An 18,935-nucleotide genomic window follows, 5' to 3' on the forward strand; every position below is an offset into this window, starting at 1 on the left:
TAATATTCATGTTTTTATGAGCCCGTTAAAAATTCACATTCATCATTCACCGTATTTTATTTGCCTTTTTTTTTTTAACCCCATCTCCAGTCTCACGTAGGAAAACCAGCACACTCTGGAGGTCATTCTGCCTTTTCAAGACCATCCAGCTTTTCCCTACCAGCAAACACAAACCTCACTTCATCTATCAGGAACTTGCTTTCCAGGACAGCATAACTTGGGCAACGTTTCCAAATGACCCATAGACATGGGAGAACCTGAAGGCTCGAGGAAAAGGCACCTGCTGTATCTGGAGCTGCTCTTTGGCTAGGTCAGAGATATCACCCCCCCATCACGGCTGCACATGGGGCTGGTACACGCGAAGCCATTAGCTGTCATAGCAGGGCTGACAGCTAGCCAGGTTTCTCCTTGAATCGCAGGGCGCTTTTGCTTTTGGGAAGGTCATCAGGGAATCACATTTCAAAGCTGTAGCCACACTTTATCACTGAACTGGGATTTTTGTCCTGGATATGCCATGGTCCTTCTTCATCCCTTTCTTTAAAAACAAAACTCGCCATCGCTCTGGGAGTGACATTGTGCTGTGCAGCCGTTTGCGGAGTGAAGGACGCTAATTCATCATTAATGGGTCTGAGTCCACCAGTTTTGCTCGGCAGCTGCTGACCTTACAATGCGACTTGCCCCATTGCACTGCTCTTCCCTGCAGACCCAAGGATGTACCAACCGCACCTGTGCAAATCCCTCTCTGAGGTTATTTTTCCACTGCATTTGTCAATTTGGACCAAAAATTAGGAAAAACATGGCTAATCATAGAATGGTTTGGGTTGGAAGGGACCTTAAAGATCATCCAGTTCCAAGCCCCCTGCCATGGGCAGCGACACCTCCCACTGGACCAGGCTGCCAAGGTCCATCCAAACTGGCCCCAAACCCCTCCAGGGATGGGGCAGCCACAGCTTCCCTGGGCAACCTGTTCCAGTGTCTCACCACCCTCATTGTGAAGAAATTCCCCCTTATGTCCAGTCTAAATCCGCCGCCTTCCAATTTATAGTCATTGCCCCTTGTCTTATCACTCCATGCCTTTGTAAAAAGTCCCATCCCCTGTCCCCCCACCCCCCCATCTTTCTTGTAGTCCCCTTCAGGTACTGGAAGGTCATTATAAGGTCTCCCAGAGCCTTCTCTTCTCCAGGCAAAATAGTGAGATGGAGAACATGAACCCCTCAGCGCAGATGGTGCTCACCTACAAGCAGAAGAGGATAGTCGCTGAACTCCATGCATGCACCAGTCATCGCTCAGAAGGTGTGAGTAACCAGAGGAGCAAAACTTGGCAGAGGAGACCTCAATCTCTTAAAAAAGCTCTTGTGCATCATGGAAATTACAGACCAGTAAGTCCTACTTCTGCCCTGGAGGGTTTGTTAGAGGAACTGGTAGGTGGGTGGGTTAATATGGGTCGCTCAACACTCCAAGTCAGTAGATAAGGGTGATCCAGTTTGATGGACTCGTTTCAAGGAGTCTTTGTCAACATCCACGCTCAAAGTTTTCCACAGTGCTGAAGTGAGGTTGGGTTAAGAGGGAAAGTCCTCTTGAAGCCCACCAGGCGGGGGAGGAATAAGAGGATAGTTTTCACAATAAAAGGAGGTTACCAAGAAGCCCCACAGAGATCTTTGTCAGGATCTCAGCTGTTCAGAAACACTCTGGAAGAGGAGGTGAATGACAAAGTTGGTCACCGATGCTAAATTTAGTCTCCACAAAGCTAAAGCTGCAAAGTGCTGGAGAAAAGTGGGCAAGAAAGTGGGCAGGTGAAACTCAACTTTGGTGAAAGCAAGTCGATCTCAAATCCTGCAAGCGATATTCAGGTCAGACACCTCGTAACGGAGGAGGCAGGGCTAGGAAGATTTGAAAGAACGGTACAAGGAAGACAAGATCTCATGAATGGCTTTCTGGAGAGAAGAAACCAACTATGTTCAGATCCCTTAGCAAGGAAAACAAAAAGCTGAGCAGGGGTGTGGTAAAAGTCTATAAAATGATGAAATCAACTGAGCAGTGAGAAACACAATAAATATTCACTATTTCTCGCTTTCCAAGAGTTAGGTGGGTAAAAACTAACAAAAGGCTGTTTCATCTACCATGAAGTATGAAAGCACTGAGAAAGGAATTGAATTCCAAGAAGACCTGCAGCTACTGAGCCAGAGGCAAATCCCAGCTTCAGAAATCCCTGAACTCAGCAGTAGGGAAAGGGGCACGCAACAGATGCTGTGTTTTTCATGTTCCCCCCCACCCCCTGCAAAGTATCAGCTGTTTACATGGCTGGAGATGCTAAAGGACCACCAACCTGCTGTCCCTGACCAAGCCCAGGGTCTTGGGGATGGAGCGTGGCTGCAAACCCAGCGAGGTGCTGCCCAGACCAGCCTTTGAGGATGCTGAGTTGGGGCAATCCCAAGTGCAATTATGGGGTAGTTGGAGAACAGATTCGGAGCAGCCCTGAAAAGGACTTGGGGTGCTAGTGGATGAGAAGCTCAACATGAGTTCCCAATGTGCACCTGCAGCCCAGGAAGCAGTGTGACCAGCAAGGCCTCTACTCTGCTCTCGGGTGACCTCACCTGAGTCCTGCCTTCATCTCTAGAGTCCAGTCCTCAGTACAGGAAAGACATTGATCTGTTGGAGCGGCTCCAGAGGAGGCCACGGAGATGACCCGAGGGCTGGAGCACCTCCTGTATGAGGACAGGCTGAGAGAGCTGGGGTTGGAAATGAGAGCATTCTGGGAAGATCTTAGAGCAGCTTCCAGTATGGAAAGGAGCACCAGGAAAGCTGGGAAGGGACTCTTGATCAGAGGGTGCAGGGACAGTATAAGGGGAACAGCTTTTAAGCTGAAAGAGGAGAGATTGAGATGAGATCTTGGAACAAATGTTTTCCTGTGAGGGTGGGGAGGACCTGGCCCAGGTTGCTCAGACCAGTGGTGGCTGCCCCATCCCTGGGGGTGTTCAAGGCCAGGTTGGACGGGCTTTGAGCACCCTGATCCAGGGGAAGATGTCCCTGCCCATGGCAAGGGGTTGGAACTGGATGATCTCTAAGGTCCCTTCCAATCCAAATCATTCTATGATTCTACAATTGACGTGTCCCTTGAAAAGTGACTGAGACTCTTTGCTCCTCGGGCACTGCCTTGCTGGGAGAAGGAGACTCCAAGGCAGCTCCCTCCATTTGATGCAGCCTCTTGCTCCTCAGATAGCAATTCCCTGTCTCCAGCCCCCAGCTCTCTCTGTTATCAGACCCTACTGACCCAAGAGGCCCACCAAGATTACCTTCAGCTTTCCAAGCCAGCCAACAGTTTCCACAGGCAGGCAAAGGACTATTTATATACACCGCAGGCCAGCCAATCCAGCCCATCTGCCAGGCACTTAGCAAGACATTGGAGCATGTCGTACAGGCGAGGTCAGTCAGCAGCAGTGGTGGGATAGGTGGGAGAGGCGAGGGGACGCATTACACTGATGACATGGACTTCACTTCAAGGGTAAACTTCAACCTGCTCCTTCAGACTAATTTGTTTAAGTACTCACTGCTCCAAGGTCAAGAGGCTGGGGCAAATCAGATGTTACTTCAGCATTCTCATGCTCGGCACAGGAAACAAGCATAAGCTGCTTGTTCCTCATCTCCTGTGGGAAAAGCCAGGACCTGCGTGTCCTCTGGGGCACGGGAGAGATGAGGTGGCCCTCCCAGGGGTGACACAGGGCCAAAACAACCCTGTCCAGTCTCCTGCGAACAGTGGGGCCAAGAGGTTTTCCACGAGTGATCCTCCCACCTGTCCTGGAGGGACCGATGCTGGTCTTGGAAGCAGGGCAAACCCTCACCAGTGGCCCCACATCAGGGTGGAGAAGGCAGGCCTAATATTATACCTTCGGTACTTGGGAGCTTTTATCCAACTCCAAGCTCTGTTTTCAAATTTGTGAAGAGGCTTTGAAAGATAATGAGGAGAAGGAAAGAAAGAAAAAAAAAAAGAGAGAAGGAAGAAAGATGTAGAAGGGGAAAAAGTTGACTGTGCATCTTGAATTTATCACTCTTGAAAGAAGAGCTTGTCAAGAGGGCCAGAGACCAGCCAGTGTGTGGTGATCAATGGGAGGACTTTTGGGTCTAGTCAAGCTTGTTTCAGATTTACGGGAACAGAATAGAGGCATAAATCTGTCGCCGCCTGACGAAAATGGAGGTAATTAAATCTGCAGGTGTATATAATTGTCATATTGATGATCTATATAAATCAGCACAGCCAGCAAAGGCACAAAGCACCGTGTTGAGCACAAAGCCTCCCCACGAGGAGCTGTTTGCCCACCTGCCTGGCCAGGGGACAGAGCCGGTGAGTACACGACACAGCCCTGGGGACACCCATCTCACCCGCATGGACATGTCCATCACCACAGCCAACATGACCCTCTCCTCCACGTGAGACCTCTTCCAGATTGCCCCCACGGGCAGCAAAACCAGCAGAACCCACCACCACTTTCAATGGATGCAATTACCCGTGGTCTCATCCTCACTACTGCTGAATTACCTGTGACTTCAGAAGAATGAAGACAGGACCCCAAGCATTGAGATGACCAACCACAGACACCAAGGGAGGTTCTTTGCAGCCACTTTGAAGCTCCAAACCCAGATGCAAGTGGGGCACTGACTCAATCTCGCAGCAACTCTTCTTTTTTTATTTATTTTAACCTTTGTTATTTTGGGAACTTTGAAGCCTAAGCTGCTCCGAGGTGGCTGCCTTTGTAGGAAGAACAGAAAATGACGAGTGGGGACTTGAAAGAGGGGGAGAACAGAAAGAGGAAGAAACAGTGCTTCACAGCTCAGGTCTATGGCAGCTCCTTCCCAGCAAACCCATCCCAGCAGGCACTTAAGGCTCTTTCACCAGCAGCTATGGGAAATCTGGATGCAAAGCAACCACGGCATCTTCTGTTTATGTATCACTGTAACTCAGAGAACCTTTGAAGACCTTTGCAGGCCGGCATCCCTTCTCCCACTGCTCAACGGGACACCCCTCGGTGACCCCTCTGCCCCTTCCCAGCTGTCGTGGCTCAGCCCTACTCCTGCTGTCCTTGCCAGTGCCACAGGGCCACATTTCTTCCCACTGTGCGGGGAGGGACAGGAACACGAGGGAAGGTTTTCCCATCATTTTTGCCAGTCCAGCCTCCTCACACGTGCCAACAGGCCGACCCTGCTTCCCAGGTCGAGAGCTACATACGTGCAGCAATGGGATAATTAAAAATTAAGCAAGCACTTCTGCATTGCAGTCCAAATTATGTAACACCGCTCTTTGGCTTCAGCCCCCATCAGCTTTAACGTGATCGCACATACGGCCCTGCCTGTATTTACCTGCCTGCTTTGCGGGCAGGGCTCATGCTCTTGGCAGGGAAAGGAAACTCCAATGTCATAATCAAAGGTGGAAAGTTCTCTTGCATTTGCATAGAGGAAAAAAAAAAAGGAGAAAAATCTACTTCTTTCCTTATTCTAGGGCTGAAATCTGGGATGGCCAGAAGAAAGGGCATGGAACCAGGATGCTCCAGCCCAGCAAAATGCCAAAGGTTGCCCTGGACAGGGCAGCAACCCTTGATCAGAGGGTTTCTGAGCAAGGGGCTGCTGCCTCTTGCTCCTCCTTCACCAAAGCGAAGCAGCATCCCACGTTAGCAAATAAGCAGCATTTCTGTAAGCAAACAAAATCAAATCAAGGCAAGGAGTGAGCCACATTTTTGGTATCTCAAGAGCAAAGAGCCCTGCCAGACTCTGAGCACCGGGTAACTGCAAACTCCTGCATTTACAGCCACATCTTTGCTTCACTGGCACAGGCTGTGGCTGTTGCCAAGGCCAGGGCTCAGTGAGCCAGCCTGCCACCTCCTCCCTTCCTCAGCCAGGAACATGCTGAACACCCGGCCACGGCCGCCACAGGGCTATTCCCAGGACGCAGGTGCTGCCACTTGGTGTGAGACCTTTCATTATGGGTATAAACGGGAGAGGGGCAGGTTTAGGCTAGACAATAGGTAGAATTTCTGCACCATAAGAGTGGTGAGGCGCTGGAAGAGGTTGCCCCATTCCTTGAGGTGTTCAAGGCCAGGTTGGATGGGCCTTGAGCAGCTTGATCCAGTGGGAGGTGTCCCTGCCCATGGCAGGGGCGTTGGAACTGGATGGACTTTAAGGTCCCTTCCAACCCAAACCATTCTATGAGTCTGTGATTAATTTCTGTGGCAATTAGCTCCAAAGGGTGCTTTACTGGGCTCCATGCACAGCAGCTTCAAGAAGCCACCAGAGATGCTACGGCTCACACCTGCAGCGAGTGACACTGCCAGTACCCTCTGCCACCACTCCTAATGCCCCTTGGCTTTTGCACAGTCCCTCCAGTTATTTTTTTATCTCCTGCCACGGTGCCTCTCCTCCTACCTCGTGGTCCTTCCTTTCCTGCCCTCCCTCCATTCTCCTGATGTTTTGCCGCTGCTGGCACAGCTGCATTTCTCACACATGCTGCCTTTCACCCCACGGCATGTGAAAAACCCTTCTTCCCTAGCACTGAGTTTTAATTACACAGGGGGTGGCTGGATCCAGACCAGGCTGACCATGCCACCGCTGTCCCGTGGGAAGACGTGTGCCACATCCATCTCAGGAACCTCCACATCCTTTGTTCACCCCACAGCTGCAGTGTCTGCCAGACATCCCTTCACCCCAGTTCGTGCCAGCAGGCTTGGGACTGCAGCTTGAAGAAGTCCTCCAGCTGTTAATCACTGCTGTGCCACACTCCACAAGCAGCTAAAGGGGGAAACGTGATAATAAAAGGCTGTAGAAGCCAGCCCAGGTCTGAGGTTGACTAAACAGACTCAATGCATTATCATCATCACCACTGAATGGCTTGGGCCAGAACGAACCTTAAAGATTATCCAGTTTCAACCCCCCTGCATGGAGAGGGACACCTTCCACTAAACCAGGTCGCTCAAAGCCTCATCCAACTTGGCTTCTGACACCTCCCCTTCCTGGCTCACAAGTGTTCCCACCACACACCACAGGGGCTGCCCATCAGGTCTGAGCATGCCAGAGGCACAGCACACCAGGGAAGAGAGCAGCTCCTGAAGAAAAGCTAATAAAATAGGTTTGATTTTTCCCTGGAAGAATGTTTCCGGCACTCTCTTGCTTATGGATGCTTGGACACACATCCAAGCCCAGCTAAAGCTGTGCCTCAGCACGAGCTGGGATGAGACCATTGCAGCTTTCTGCTCGTCCCTGAGCCAGCAGAAACATTTCTATTCCCCTCCAAATATCTGAGCCACGTGTGTCATTTCTGGAAGGACAAACTCCCTTTCTTGTCCCTTTTGTCAGCAAGAAAGCCAGCAGCTTCTCAGCAGCACAGGTCCCACCACTGCCCCTCTCCAGAACTCTCCCGAAGCAGTAAAAGCCAGAGCTCCACTATTTCTGTCTGAGCAATAGAAGAAAAGTTGGAGAGATGCAGCTCTGGAACGGAAAACAGCCAGCACGACAGCCCCTGGGAAAGCATCACCCAGAGGAGCTTGAGGCCTGCCCAGGGCAGTGGGAGGCATAGCAGGCTCTCCAATCCAAACCTGATGTTTCCAGGAGATTTCTCAGTGGCTCTGGACACAGGGGACATCATTAGAGGAGTGGACAGGCTGAAAGCACTGCAGCAGTAGAATGTCTGTACTGAGCCACACTCAAAGCCCCCAAGGACCCTGCGGCCATGGCTGCAAATGAGACTCTGGCAAGAAAATTTGCGAGGGCAATGTCTGTTCTCCTAGGCATCTCCACCTGCTCACCGAAGCTGACCAGCTCAATCCATTCCTGCAGGAGCCCCGCTATCCTGATGCAGCCCTTCTTGGCAGGAGAAGGGGCGCTGCCTCCTAATGAGGAGTCTGAGGGGAGATCTCACCCCAATCTACAGCTTCCTCACTAGGGGGGAGGAGGAGACCCATGACAGGACCCGAGGGTCACTCCTCCTGCAGCACCCTAAACCCTTGCTCCCACCAATCTTCCCAACAAAACCTCCACCTACAAAACTAGGAAGGGGTTTTTTTAACCCTTAAGCCACCTCTTCTGAAATAAAACCCTCCTTCTTCCTCCGTGTTGGAGAAACTCCATTAGGGGAGGGCATTTAGTGGCTGCAGGGCAGCAGCACTGGGAAGTACTGGGAGTTCACCAGCCCAGCCAGTGGCTTCCCAGCACCGTGCCCTCCCTCTCTCGCTCCCCTTGGGATGTTGCAATTAATTGCCTTGTCTACTGGAGCTTTTAGCTGGAGCAAATAAAAGAAAAAAAGGGGATTGCCAAAATCCATAATAAGGTCTACGGTTCCTCTGAGCTACAAGGGCTGCTTTAAATTTCGGCTTTTTTTCTTTTTCTTATTTTTTTATTTGAAGGAGGTTTCCATGGTAACTGTCTCCCATCACACAAGAGCCTGTCCCTGGGATATTTCGAGGTTGCTAATATCTGCTTTCCCAGGCAGCCACTGTGTTGTGACGGTGACAACACGGCTGGGTTTTTGTTGGCAGGGGAAGAAGGTAGGTGTACGGGAGAGAGGAATGGGAGGTTATGGTCCTAAGAACCAAGGTCAAGGTCCGGCTTGCACCCAATTTCCCCTGACAGGCAGATCTCCATCCCCGCAAAGGGCTCTGGCAGCCAGGTGATGGTTTCACTTGGATCACAGACCCAATTCGGGAGCTCTCCCAAAGCAACACAGCCCTCACCGGCACAAGTAAAAGCGATGTGTCCACACAAGGGCATGGGCAAGGTCTCCTTAACATCTCCTGCCTCCTTCTCCAACTTCTGCCCTCCACCAGGTTAGTTTTCAGCTGGATTAGCTCCCTGCACGAGCAAAGCCATCTCTCTGCACCCCCATAGCTGCTTGCTCTGCTCCGCTTGTTAGTCATCCTAATTACTGAAATGCTTCAGAGGCAGCCAGGCTTTCCTAGACCGTGTCTCCTCTTGCACCCAAGACGTGGACTCCAAATTTCTGTGACTGATATGCCACCACCAGCTGCGGGGTCTCTCAGTGACCCTTTACCCCTCTCCAGCTGTAAACGGTGAAAGAAGCCTCTGCCTGTTCCCCAGCAGACCTCAGGCTCTGCAGACAGGACACAGTGAAGGGGACAGGCTCAGACCCCTGCCCGCACCCATCACCCTCAAACTAGGTCCTGCAGCAAAGCAAAGCGTGGGGTCAACACAACCCACATCCCAAACCAGACCCCAGAGAGCCCCGCGCCAGCACTGCAGGACAAGCACCCACCCCGAGCATCCCTCGGCTGCAGGGCAGCAAAACAGGGTCAGAAACACCAACGCATGAGCGAGAGCAGAGGATGCTCTCTTCCAGATGCTTTCTCAGTGTTAAGCTGTAGCAGGGCAGCCAGAACCTGGCAATCATAAATCCTGCTGTATCTAGACAAATCCCCCAAGCACTGCTGGGGGTGAGCGACTGGCCACAGCCAGGCAGGCTGCAGGGAAGCCGGAGTCCGGCAATTGGCAAGTAAAAGGACAACCAGTCTTAAATGACAGTCATCACCATCTAGATGCCTCCTTAATCCCAACAGACAAAAATCCCTTCATTTGAAGGACTGCTCTGCAGCAACTCCGAGAAAGATGATTTCAGAGCCTCCATTTAGCTGGCTAAGTAACTATTAAGAAAATAAAATAGAATTAAACAGAATAAGGAAGGGGAAAAAGGGGGGAAAAAGGTTAAGAAGGGGGGGGGAAGGCTAAGCAAAGCAGGGGGGGAAGGCTAAGCAAGGCGGGGGAAAGGCTAAGCAAAGGGGGGGGAAAGGCTAAGCAAAGGGGGGGGAAAGGCTAGAGCAAAGGGGGGGGAAAGGCTAGAGCAAAGGGGGGGGAAAGGCTAAGCAAAGGGGGGGGAAAGGCTAGAGCAAAGGGGGGGGAAAGGCTAAGCAAAGGGGGGGGAAGGCTAAGAAGGGGGGGAAGGTTAAGAAAAGGCGGGGGAAGGTTAAGAAAAGGGGGGGAAGGTTAAGAAAAGGGGGGGAAGGTTAAGAAAAGGGGGGGGAAGGTTAAGAAAAGGGGGGGGAAGGTTAAGAAAAGGGGGGGGAAGGTTAAGAAAAGGGGGGGGAAGGTTAAGAAAAGGGGGGGGAAAGGTTAAGAAAAGGGGGGGGAAAGGTTAAAAAAAGGGGGGGGGAAGGTTAAGAAAAGGGAGGGGAAATGGGATGCACCTCAGGAGTAAATGCGACTGGCGTGGATAGAGAAGAACAGAGGTGAGATAATGGCAGCCAGAGGTGTGTGGCTGCCTGAGGGTCCCCTCCACCACTGGGACCAAAGGCAGTTTCAGAGATGTTAAACATGCTACAAAGCTTAAACATGCCCGCGTGGCTCCCAAAACTGGGATAGGTCTCAGGATGGGAGAACAGGAGCGAGGCTGAGCATCCCTGCTGGATGCAGTCAGCGAAAGGAAGGCTGTGAGTGATTAAAGGAAGCCGGGAGCGTCGCTCTGCATACCCAGCCAAAGTCGGGGCCAGACCCCGATACCCACCGGCCAAACGCCAAGCAGCCCCTCAGCCCGCTCCCCACGCTGTTTCTGGGTCAGCGAGATCCCCTCCCAGCCTGCAGCCGCTGGAGCCGGCTGGATGAGTGGTTGCTGTGGCAACGGGTTTCCAGAGATGAAATCCCTATTTCTTCTTTTTTTGCCTTGGCTAAGAAAAAATATACAGGAGGCCCTCTACATCAGCCATGCCACCGAAACCTCCACTCTAGTAAGAGGGCGGGTCAGCAATGGGCGCAGCGTAGGGGCAAGGGGTCCACAAGGATGGGGATGTGCTATCCGTGCCTCCCTCCTGAGCCTCGTTCACCCCTGGTTTGGCCATGGGGACCCCATGCTCCTCCCAGGGATGTTGCCCACTTCCCTGCAGCGTTTTCCACTCCAGCCACTGGGTTTTAAGGGCTGTCCTCGCTCATAGCTAAGGTTGGTGCTGGGATCCAGCGCCTGGAGGAGGATGTGTGACCTGGAACGGAGGTGTGCTTGGTGATTTGGTGGCTCTGAGCAGGCCACCTCACCCACTCTGGCCCCATCCTTCAGCTAGAAAAGAGATACAGAGAGGTCAGGTTTACGTTGTGTGGCCAAGAGCAAGGGCAAGAACTGGGTCCCACCAGCAGTTTGCACCCAAACCCAAGTAGATGAGCCAGTTGTGTCCCACCAGGTGCTTCAGGGCAGGTCTAGGACAGGGTATATCTCCTTAGCAGGTACCTCTCTGCTTTGCTGGAAGCTCTGCAAGCCCCTGAGCCTTGGTTGCAATCACCTCACACAGCAGACCAGGCAGGCAGCAGCACTCTCTATGCTATAGACAACATCGCATCACCAGCAGCAACTACTCCAGGAGGACACAGGAAGAACGTGGCACCCCTGGATTTGCAGATCTAAACTCCAAAGTATCCAACCTCAAATTCACCCCACGGCGATGGGAACTGGGGTTAGGACTCCAGCCAGGCAATCAGTTGCTGGCAGCAGAAGGGAATTAAGTGCATCCCACTGCCAGGGTGGGTGTTTTGCCAAGGGGGAGGAAGGCTGCCAACATGGGGCACTTCGGGTTCCTTTCCCCACCCTGAGTTCTGGCACGGGTGCGTTGGGAGCCCCCAGCAAACCCCCTGGCCGTTTTCCAAGCCAGCCGGTAGGGAGATGCCGGTGGCCACCCCCTCAGCTGGGCACACGGGACCATAGATCACACCACCGGGTTTCAGTGTATGCGACAGTGTCCAGGATCAAAGCCAAGTTCAATTAATGGCTCACAATCTTATTAGAGAAATTATTTCAGGATCTTGAGTAAAAGTCCGATATATCCACTCCATTCCATTAGTCAGGCTCATTTAGTAATTCAATCAATCTAAGCAAGGCAATTGAGCTCCTCTGGTATAATTTAACTCAGTTATTCTCTAGGTACTTAAGAATTTCTTAATATTTGCTCCATTATTTCACTATTACACCTATTTCCAGGTGCAAGGTTCGCACCAGAGCGATGCTGTGGGTCCCACAGTGGGACCAGTCTCCCAGCAGTCCTCTGCTGTGCCCTGGCTTTGCAGGATGGGGAAGGGGAGCTCCAGCAGTGATGCCAGGGTGCCACTGCCTCCTCTAAAAATCAAACCAAGCTGGGGACTGGCACCACAAAACCCCAAGACTTGCTTTCCCACCACGGAGAGCTAGGCCCAAAGAGCTGCCCCATGCACCACCAGCTTTAGCAACCACAACCAGCACCCAGATCCAGGTGAGAGGAGCGGGGCCGAGCAACCCCCAGCCAAAACCCAAAGGGATGCTCTTCTTGCTTTGACTGCCCAGAGCAGTGGTGGCTGCCCCATCCCTGGAGGTGTTCAAGACCAGGTTGGATGGGGCTTTGAGCGAACGGATCCAGGGAGAGGTGTCCCTGCCCACAGCAGGGGGGTTGGAACTGGATGGGCTTTGAGGTCCCTTCCAACCCAAACCATTCCATGATTCTATGAAAGTGAAGTAAAAAAGGCATAATACAACCCTGCAGTCTCTTGGCTCCTGCTTCCCTCTTCCAGGGTCATTTAGGAGCTGAGGGTTGAGGGCAGGCAGCAGGGAAAGATCCACTCCCATGATTCATGGCAGCGGGGAGGTACGTGGGATGAGGATGAGAGCTGACGGGTGTCACATCTCGCTGCCTCCCCGTGCAGCCTGGAAGGAGAGCCGGGGCAGGCAGGCGTGCCGGCAGCCCATCACCCCGATTAGCAGCTGCCCGCATCCCCTTGGCGGTCTGTCTCACATCCCCACGACCCCTCCCCGCTATCCCCCTTTTATTAACCCAGAGAAGTCACGGCCAGAGCATCCACCAGCACATCCAAGAGCTTAGCTGAGACTTAACAAAAAAAAAAAATTGATTAGATGTTTCGGGGAGATACTCAAGAGCAGTTAAATATGCCCAACTCATCGGTGCCTTTGAAAAATCTCACCCCTCTAAAAAATTAGAATTGATTTTGTATTTAAAAAGGAATCTATTTAATTTAAAAGTAAGATAATTTGAAATCATGACAGCTTGTATTAAGGCCGGAGTTTATGATAATCTATTAAAGTCATTGAAGTTAAGAACCTTCTCTCATCCTCTGCCGCTGAGGCTCCTGCGGGGGCGATGGGGGAGTGGGGGAAGTCAGGGGCTGAGGGGCTGTGCTGGCCCCGTTTCAGGGCACGGCAGCGGGGCTGAAAACCAGAGAGGCAGAAAAAGTTCCTTCATCTCCTCCACATTCAGGAAAAAAAGAAGCAAGACACGAGAAGCTGCCCAGTATTTCAAGACCTTGAAACACCTGGCATCCAGAAAGCATGGGTTCAACCCGACAGCTCCGCTTTCTCATTCCTCAAGTCCGTTTTACACCCAAAAAGACTTCACCTTTCAAATACCCAGGGCTTGACTAGGGCGAAGGAGTCAAAGAGGCTGCCTTTTGCGCACTTTTTAATTGCATTGCAAATCTCCACCAAGCCCAGGGGGCTGCAGGAAGCAAGGATGCTAATAAATATTGCTCACTGGTTTATAACCTGCAAAGGATGGGGCCCAAAAAAATTAGCAGCCTGCAGGAGTGTGAATCCAGTTAATGACATATCAAATGCTGCTGGATGCTGCCACGCCAAGCAGCAAGGAAGAAGGGAGTCTGAAGGTTAGCAGACAGGGAATATTGAACTGCTAATTAGCATTTCTTAATGGCCACCGACCAGTAGACTCAGGCTCCCTTCAGGAAAAAACACAACTAATGCAACAAACATAAAACGAGATGAAAGGAGACCCTTCCAAATGGAGGTTTCCTTGATTTAAAAAGCAGGATGAAACCGGGTGTGCTTTTAAGCGCCTGGCATGCAGCAGCGAGGAGCTCCATCCTGGCTCCCATGCCCTCCCTGCTTCCTGAAAATTCAGGGGGTGGGAAAAAAACCCACAGCATAAACAGGGGAGATGGTATCGGGTCCCTTTGAGGACACGGATATAAAACTGTGTGGAGTTTTATGAGTATAAGCATGAAAGGCAACGCACGTGGGGACCGTGAGCACCGAGGTGCTCCTGAGCGCAGACGGGCAGCGAAGCAGCACGTGCACTACAAGGCAGCCAGCACAATTAAAACATGCTCAGTTCATTAGCAAAGGCGCTACGAAGGAGCCGAAAGCCTTGCTCAAGTGCATCCCCTCACCATAAGCTGGGAGTAATGAGCCCACAAACCCCTCTGCTTTCAGAGGAACGTGAGAGCAGCCACAGGCACTCCAGGTTTGGGATGGCTGAGCACCAACACACTCAACACTCCTGTCCCTGGCACTGGGGTGACCATGGTGGGGGATGAGACCAAAAACCGGTGCATGCAGAGCAGGCAGAGCAAGCCTGCCTCACCCCCTAGGGTAAAGATAAACATAAAGCTAAAGCCACAGGACAGTGGATGCTGGTCCCCATCCGTGACTTTTCCCACTACACCCTGCAGATCCCAGGTGGGCCGATAGCACCCAGGTTCCCAGCATCCCCGCTAGCAAACGTGAACCCCAGCAGAGTTTGGCTTGGGGGAATCCATCAAAGTGCCTGCCACACCACCCACCAGCAGGAGGGGATGCTCACAACCTCCACACTTCTCAGAAAGTTACAGAATCACAGAATCATGGAATGGTTTGGGTCAGGAGGGACCTTAAAGCCCATCCAGTTCCAAGCTCCAGCACAGGGGTGTGTGTGGGGATTATCTACCACTCTGCAAAATGATTGCCTGCTCACACATCACAGGGTGGGCACGATTAATGGGTCCAGGGTTTGCCAGGATGGTGCAACCAGCTCTGTGCAAAGCCAGGTTCCTTGGAAAGAGGCTCAAGCACACCCTTCCGCCTGTTTGTGGAAACACAAACAGCCAGCGACACCAGTTCCATGCATTGACCCGATGCGGTCGAGTGCACAGCACCAGCACCGATGCTCCCTGCCCCGATGCTCCCTGCCCCACGTGTTTCTTGGGCTGAGGGCGCTCAGGCTCCAGAGGATGTTTCCTTTGAGGTACCGAGTCTGCATCTTGCAAGACCTCGACACGTTTCAGGGCTTCTGCCACGCAAAACCAGTGCCCAGGATGATGATAATAATTACGATAATGATAATAACAATATCAACAACAATAATGATAATTGCAATAATAAAAACTGCAACACCCCCACATGGTAAAGCAACCCAACAACAACAAGAATACCCCCAACATGGCGAAGCGGCCATGCCAGCTCCAAAGTAGGTAGGGAGAGAGCTATAGTGTGACACTTTCCAGGAGCCACCAAGCCTGACCCCTGGCAAACAGAGAGGTTGGGAAGTGCCCTGCCCTGCCAGCCCAGCCCCCAGCATCAACATTCCAGGCAAGGAAACTTGTGGTGGGACCACCTCTGTGTCCCCAGGGTCCAAATCCTTGAGTGCCAGGGGCCAGCACAGCCCTGAGCACACACAGGCTCTTGAGGCTCCATTGTCCTGGGCAGCGATGCCCCGAAGAGCCTGGTCACCAGCAGGACATCAGGATGCACAGGCAGAGGATGTCCAACTATCCTCATATTTGCCCCGTAGCAGTAAGAAGGAGAGGAAAGCAAACCCCTGCCCAGCATCATCAGTGCAAGCCCCGAGTGCAGCTGGGGCTGTCAGGGCGTGCATACCCTTTCTGCGCTGCCCAGCATGTGGCACCTCATGGATCTGGGATATCCCAGGGGAAAAACCCTACAGTACCAGCCAGATGTCACACTCTGGGACCTCCGACCTGATCAAAGCCATACACCCCTACCCAGATGCTCCGTGCTGGCAGCATCTCAGGCCCCAGAGCCTGTCAGGGTCCAGCTCCTCAGGAATGGGTCCAAGGAGTGCAAGGGACAAGCGCCTGGGACTCATTTGGGATGTCAAGGCGACGCAGCCATGCCTGCGCGTCTCCCTGCATCCACCATGCTGCCGCCCCGTTGCCACAGCAACGCTCTCCGGCCTCGCCGCAGCATCCCGCAGCACAGGGCTGGGACTGGGGCAACACGCAGCCCCTGGCCTTCAGAAAATCACCCCTGGGTGTCCCCACACCACCCAGGGCACTGACAGCCTCCTTCACGGGAGAAGGGGGATCTCCGCACAGCCGTAAGCGCCGCCCCGAGCCCACGCAGGAGCAGAGGCTTTTTTGCACATGGAAAGGTCTAGGAGCCACGAAGGTGGTGAAGCACGAGGGAGAAATCCCAAGTTGGGGCCACAGCTACATTCTTCCCACACACAAAAGTGGCACAGAAGGGCAACACCACACAAAGCAATGCACCACTGCCCCGTTTTCAGGCCAATGTCCAGATAAAGGTGGGAATTTATAACTTCACAGGGTGCCTAAGGATCAGCAAGGGATGGACAAGGCCTGCAGGAGGTGTGCATGGCCCCACGGAGCTGCTGGTGGCATTGGCCTGGGGTGGGGGATTAGGCACAGGCAGCGGCGGGAACGGGGTATTCTGCCCCAAGGTCACTAAAAATGAAAAACTTTGGTGACTTGTTCCAGGTGATGGGAAGGGAAGCAAGTCCTGTCATACAAGTAGCAAAGGCCTTCCTCGGATCCCACTGGAGCTAATTGTTTGGCTTTTTTTTGGTGGAAGAAAACCTGGCTAGAGCAGGCGGGGATCACCTGGACCACGTGAGCAGGCCAAAGCATTGAACCTGGGGCAGGAATACTGGAGACAGCGCACATGGGTGGGATGGAAGATGTTTGGCACCAAAGCATTTCTCCACCTGGCCACAGGAAAGGTGACTCCTCTGAGGGGCAGACAAAGCAGAAACCCTCACCAGCCACGCTGGAAGCGGACTGCGGGCCTCTCGCCAGCACAAGCCACCGGTGCCCGCGCACCAAGCTGGAGACAAGCCTCATGGGTGACACACAGGGCTGCACTGAGCACCCCAGGCCTGCAGCATCTCCACGGCACCCAGCCCAGCGCTGCAGCCGCTGCAGGGGGAACCGGCACCGGGGAGGGATGCTGCGGCTGGAGGGCTTGGATCTGGGCAGGGATGCTGCGGCCGGCCCCGGGGCAGGGATGCTGCAGCCGGAGGACTTGGATCTGATGAGGGATGCTGCGGCCGGTGGACTCGGGTCCGATGAGGGATGCTGCTGCAGGGAAGCCGCCCGGCGGTGCCGCAGGGAGGAGCCCCGCGGCCGGTGCCGCTCGGGGAAAGGACCCGCCGCGCCCGCGGAGCCTCACCCAGCACGAAGTACGGCAGCTCCGTGTTCTCCAGGTCGTCCACCACCACCATCTCCCCCGGGAAATCGTTGCGCACGGAGAAGAGCAGCTTGGGCTCGGCGGCCGAGGGCCCGTGCATGATGCCGAGGTCGTTCTCGCGCAGGAAGGGCAGCGCCGACACCGTGATGCTCTTCAGCTTGCACTCCAGCTCCTTGGCCGCCGCCTCCGGCTCGGCGAGGCCGCTGCCCCCGGCCGCCAGCCAGCACCAGCCGGACAGCAGCGCGCACAGCGCGGCCGCGGCCATCCCTGCGCGCTCCGAGCGGCTCCGAGCGGCGCCGCCCCGCCAGCCGAGCGCCGCGGAGAGGAGCGCCGCTGCCCCGCGCGGTGGGAACCGAGCGCCGCGGCTCGGCTGGACCCGCACGGCTCAGCTCGGCTCGGCTCGCAACGAGACGGAGCGGCGCCTCCCCGCGCCGTGGGAGTGGAACCCAGCGGCTCCGGGGGCTCCGCACCCAAGGGCGCAGCTCGGCGCGGCTCAGAGCGCAGCAGAACGACTCGGCTTGGAATAGCTCGGCACGGAACAGAACAGCTCGGTTTGGCTCAACGCGGCTTAGCTCAGCTCGGAACGGCTTGGCTCAGCTTGCAATGGAACAAAACAACTGTTTAGCTCGACACAGCTTAGCCTGGCTTGGTTAGCCTCGACACGGCTTAGCACAGAACAGCTCAGTTTGGCTCGACATGACTTAGCATGGAACAGAACAGCTCAGTTGAGCTCAACGTGGCTTAGGTTGGCTTGGTTTGGCTCAACACGGAACAGAACAGCTCAGTTTGGCTCAACATGGCTTAGCTCTGCTCAGAATGGCTTGGCTCAGCTTGCAATGGAACAAAACAACTTTTTAGCTCGACACAGCTTAGCCTGGCTTGGTTTGCCTCGAGACAGCTTAGCACAGAACAGAACAGCTCAGTTCAGCTCAACATGGCTTAGGTCGGCTTGGTTTGGCTCGACACGGAACAGAACAGCTCGGCTTGGCTCAACGTGGCTTAGCTCAGCTTGCAATGGAACAGAACAGCTTGGTTTGGCTCAACAGCTCAGAACAGCTTAGCTCGACAAAGTTTAGCTCAGCTCGGAACAAAACAACTGGGTTTAGCTCAACACAGCTTAGCCTGGCTTGGTTTGCCTCGAGACAGCTTAGCACGGAACAGAACAGCTCAGTTCAGCTCGACACAGCTTAGGTCAGCTTGGTTTGGCTCGACACAGAACAGAACAGCTCGGCTTGGCTCAACATGGCTTAGCTCAGCTTGCAATGGAACAGAGCAGCTTGGTTTGGCTCAACAGCTCAGAACAGCTCAGCTCACAGAATCACAGAATCACACAGAATCACAGAATAACCAGGTTGGAAGAGACCCACCGGATCATCGAGTCCAACCGTTCCCATCAAACACTAAACATCAAACAGCACAAACATCAAACAGCACAGCTCAGTTCAGCTCAACGTGGCTTAGGTTGGCTTGGTTTGGCTCAACACGGAACAGAACAGCTCGGCTTGGCTCAACGCGGCTTAGCTCTGCTTGCAATGGAACAGAACAGCTTGGTTTGGCTCAACAGCTCAGAACAGCTTAGCTCGACAAAGTTTAGCTCAGCTCGGAACAAAACAACTGGGTTTAGCTCAACACAGCTTAGCCTGGCTTGGTTTGCCGTGACACAACTTAGCGTGGAACAGAACAGCGCAGTTCGGCTCAACATGGCTTAGGTTGGCTTGGTTTGGCTCGACACAAAACAGAACAGCTCAACACAGAACAGAACAGC

The 18,935-nt window shown here is 53.5% G+C and overlaps 1 protein-coding gene across 3 annotated transcripts in view; it reads right to left on the bottom strand.

The window, feature by feature from the left end:
- The window catches only part of ASTN1 (astrotactin 1), a 58,766-nt gene extending 41,258 nt beyond the window's left edge, over positions 1–17,508 (bottom strand). For all 3 annotated transcript variants that reach the window (XM_069862634.1, XM_069862633.1, XM_069862632.1), the window contains exons 1-2: positions 17,505–17,508; positions 17,153–17,437 (exon numbers count right to left, since the gene is read on the bottom strand). In XM_069862634.1, the coding sequence (XP_069718735.1) occupies positions 17,153–17,435 (283 nt within the window). In that variant the 5' untranslated portion in view covers positions 17,436–17,437; positions 17,505–17,508. The remainder of the gene's footprint in view (positions 1–17,152; positions 17,438–17,504) is intronic.
- Between the last annotated feature and the right edge of the window lie 1,427 nt (positions 17,509–18,935).

The sequence above is a fragment of the Phaenicophaeus curvirostris genome, chromosome 8 (assembly GCF_032191515.1).
Source record: "Phaenicophaeus curvirostris isolate KB17595 chromosome 8, BPBGC_Pcur_1.0, whole genome shotgun sequence".
Lineage (NCBI taxonomy): Eukaryota > Metazoa > Chordata > Aves > Cuculiformes > Cuculidae > Phaenicophaeus > Phaenicophaeus curvirostris.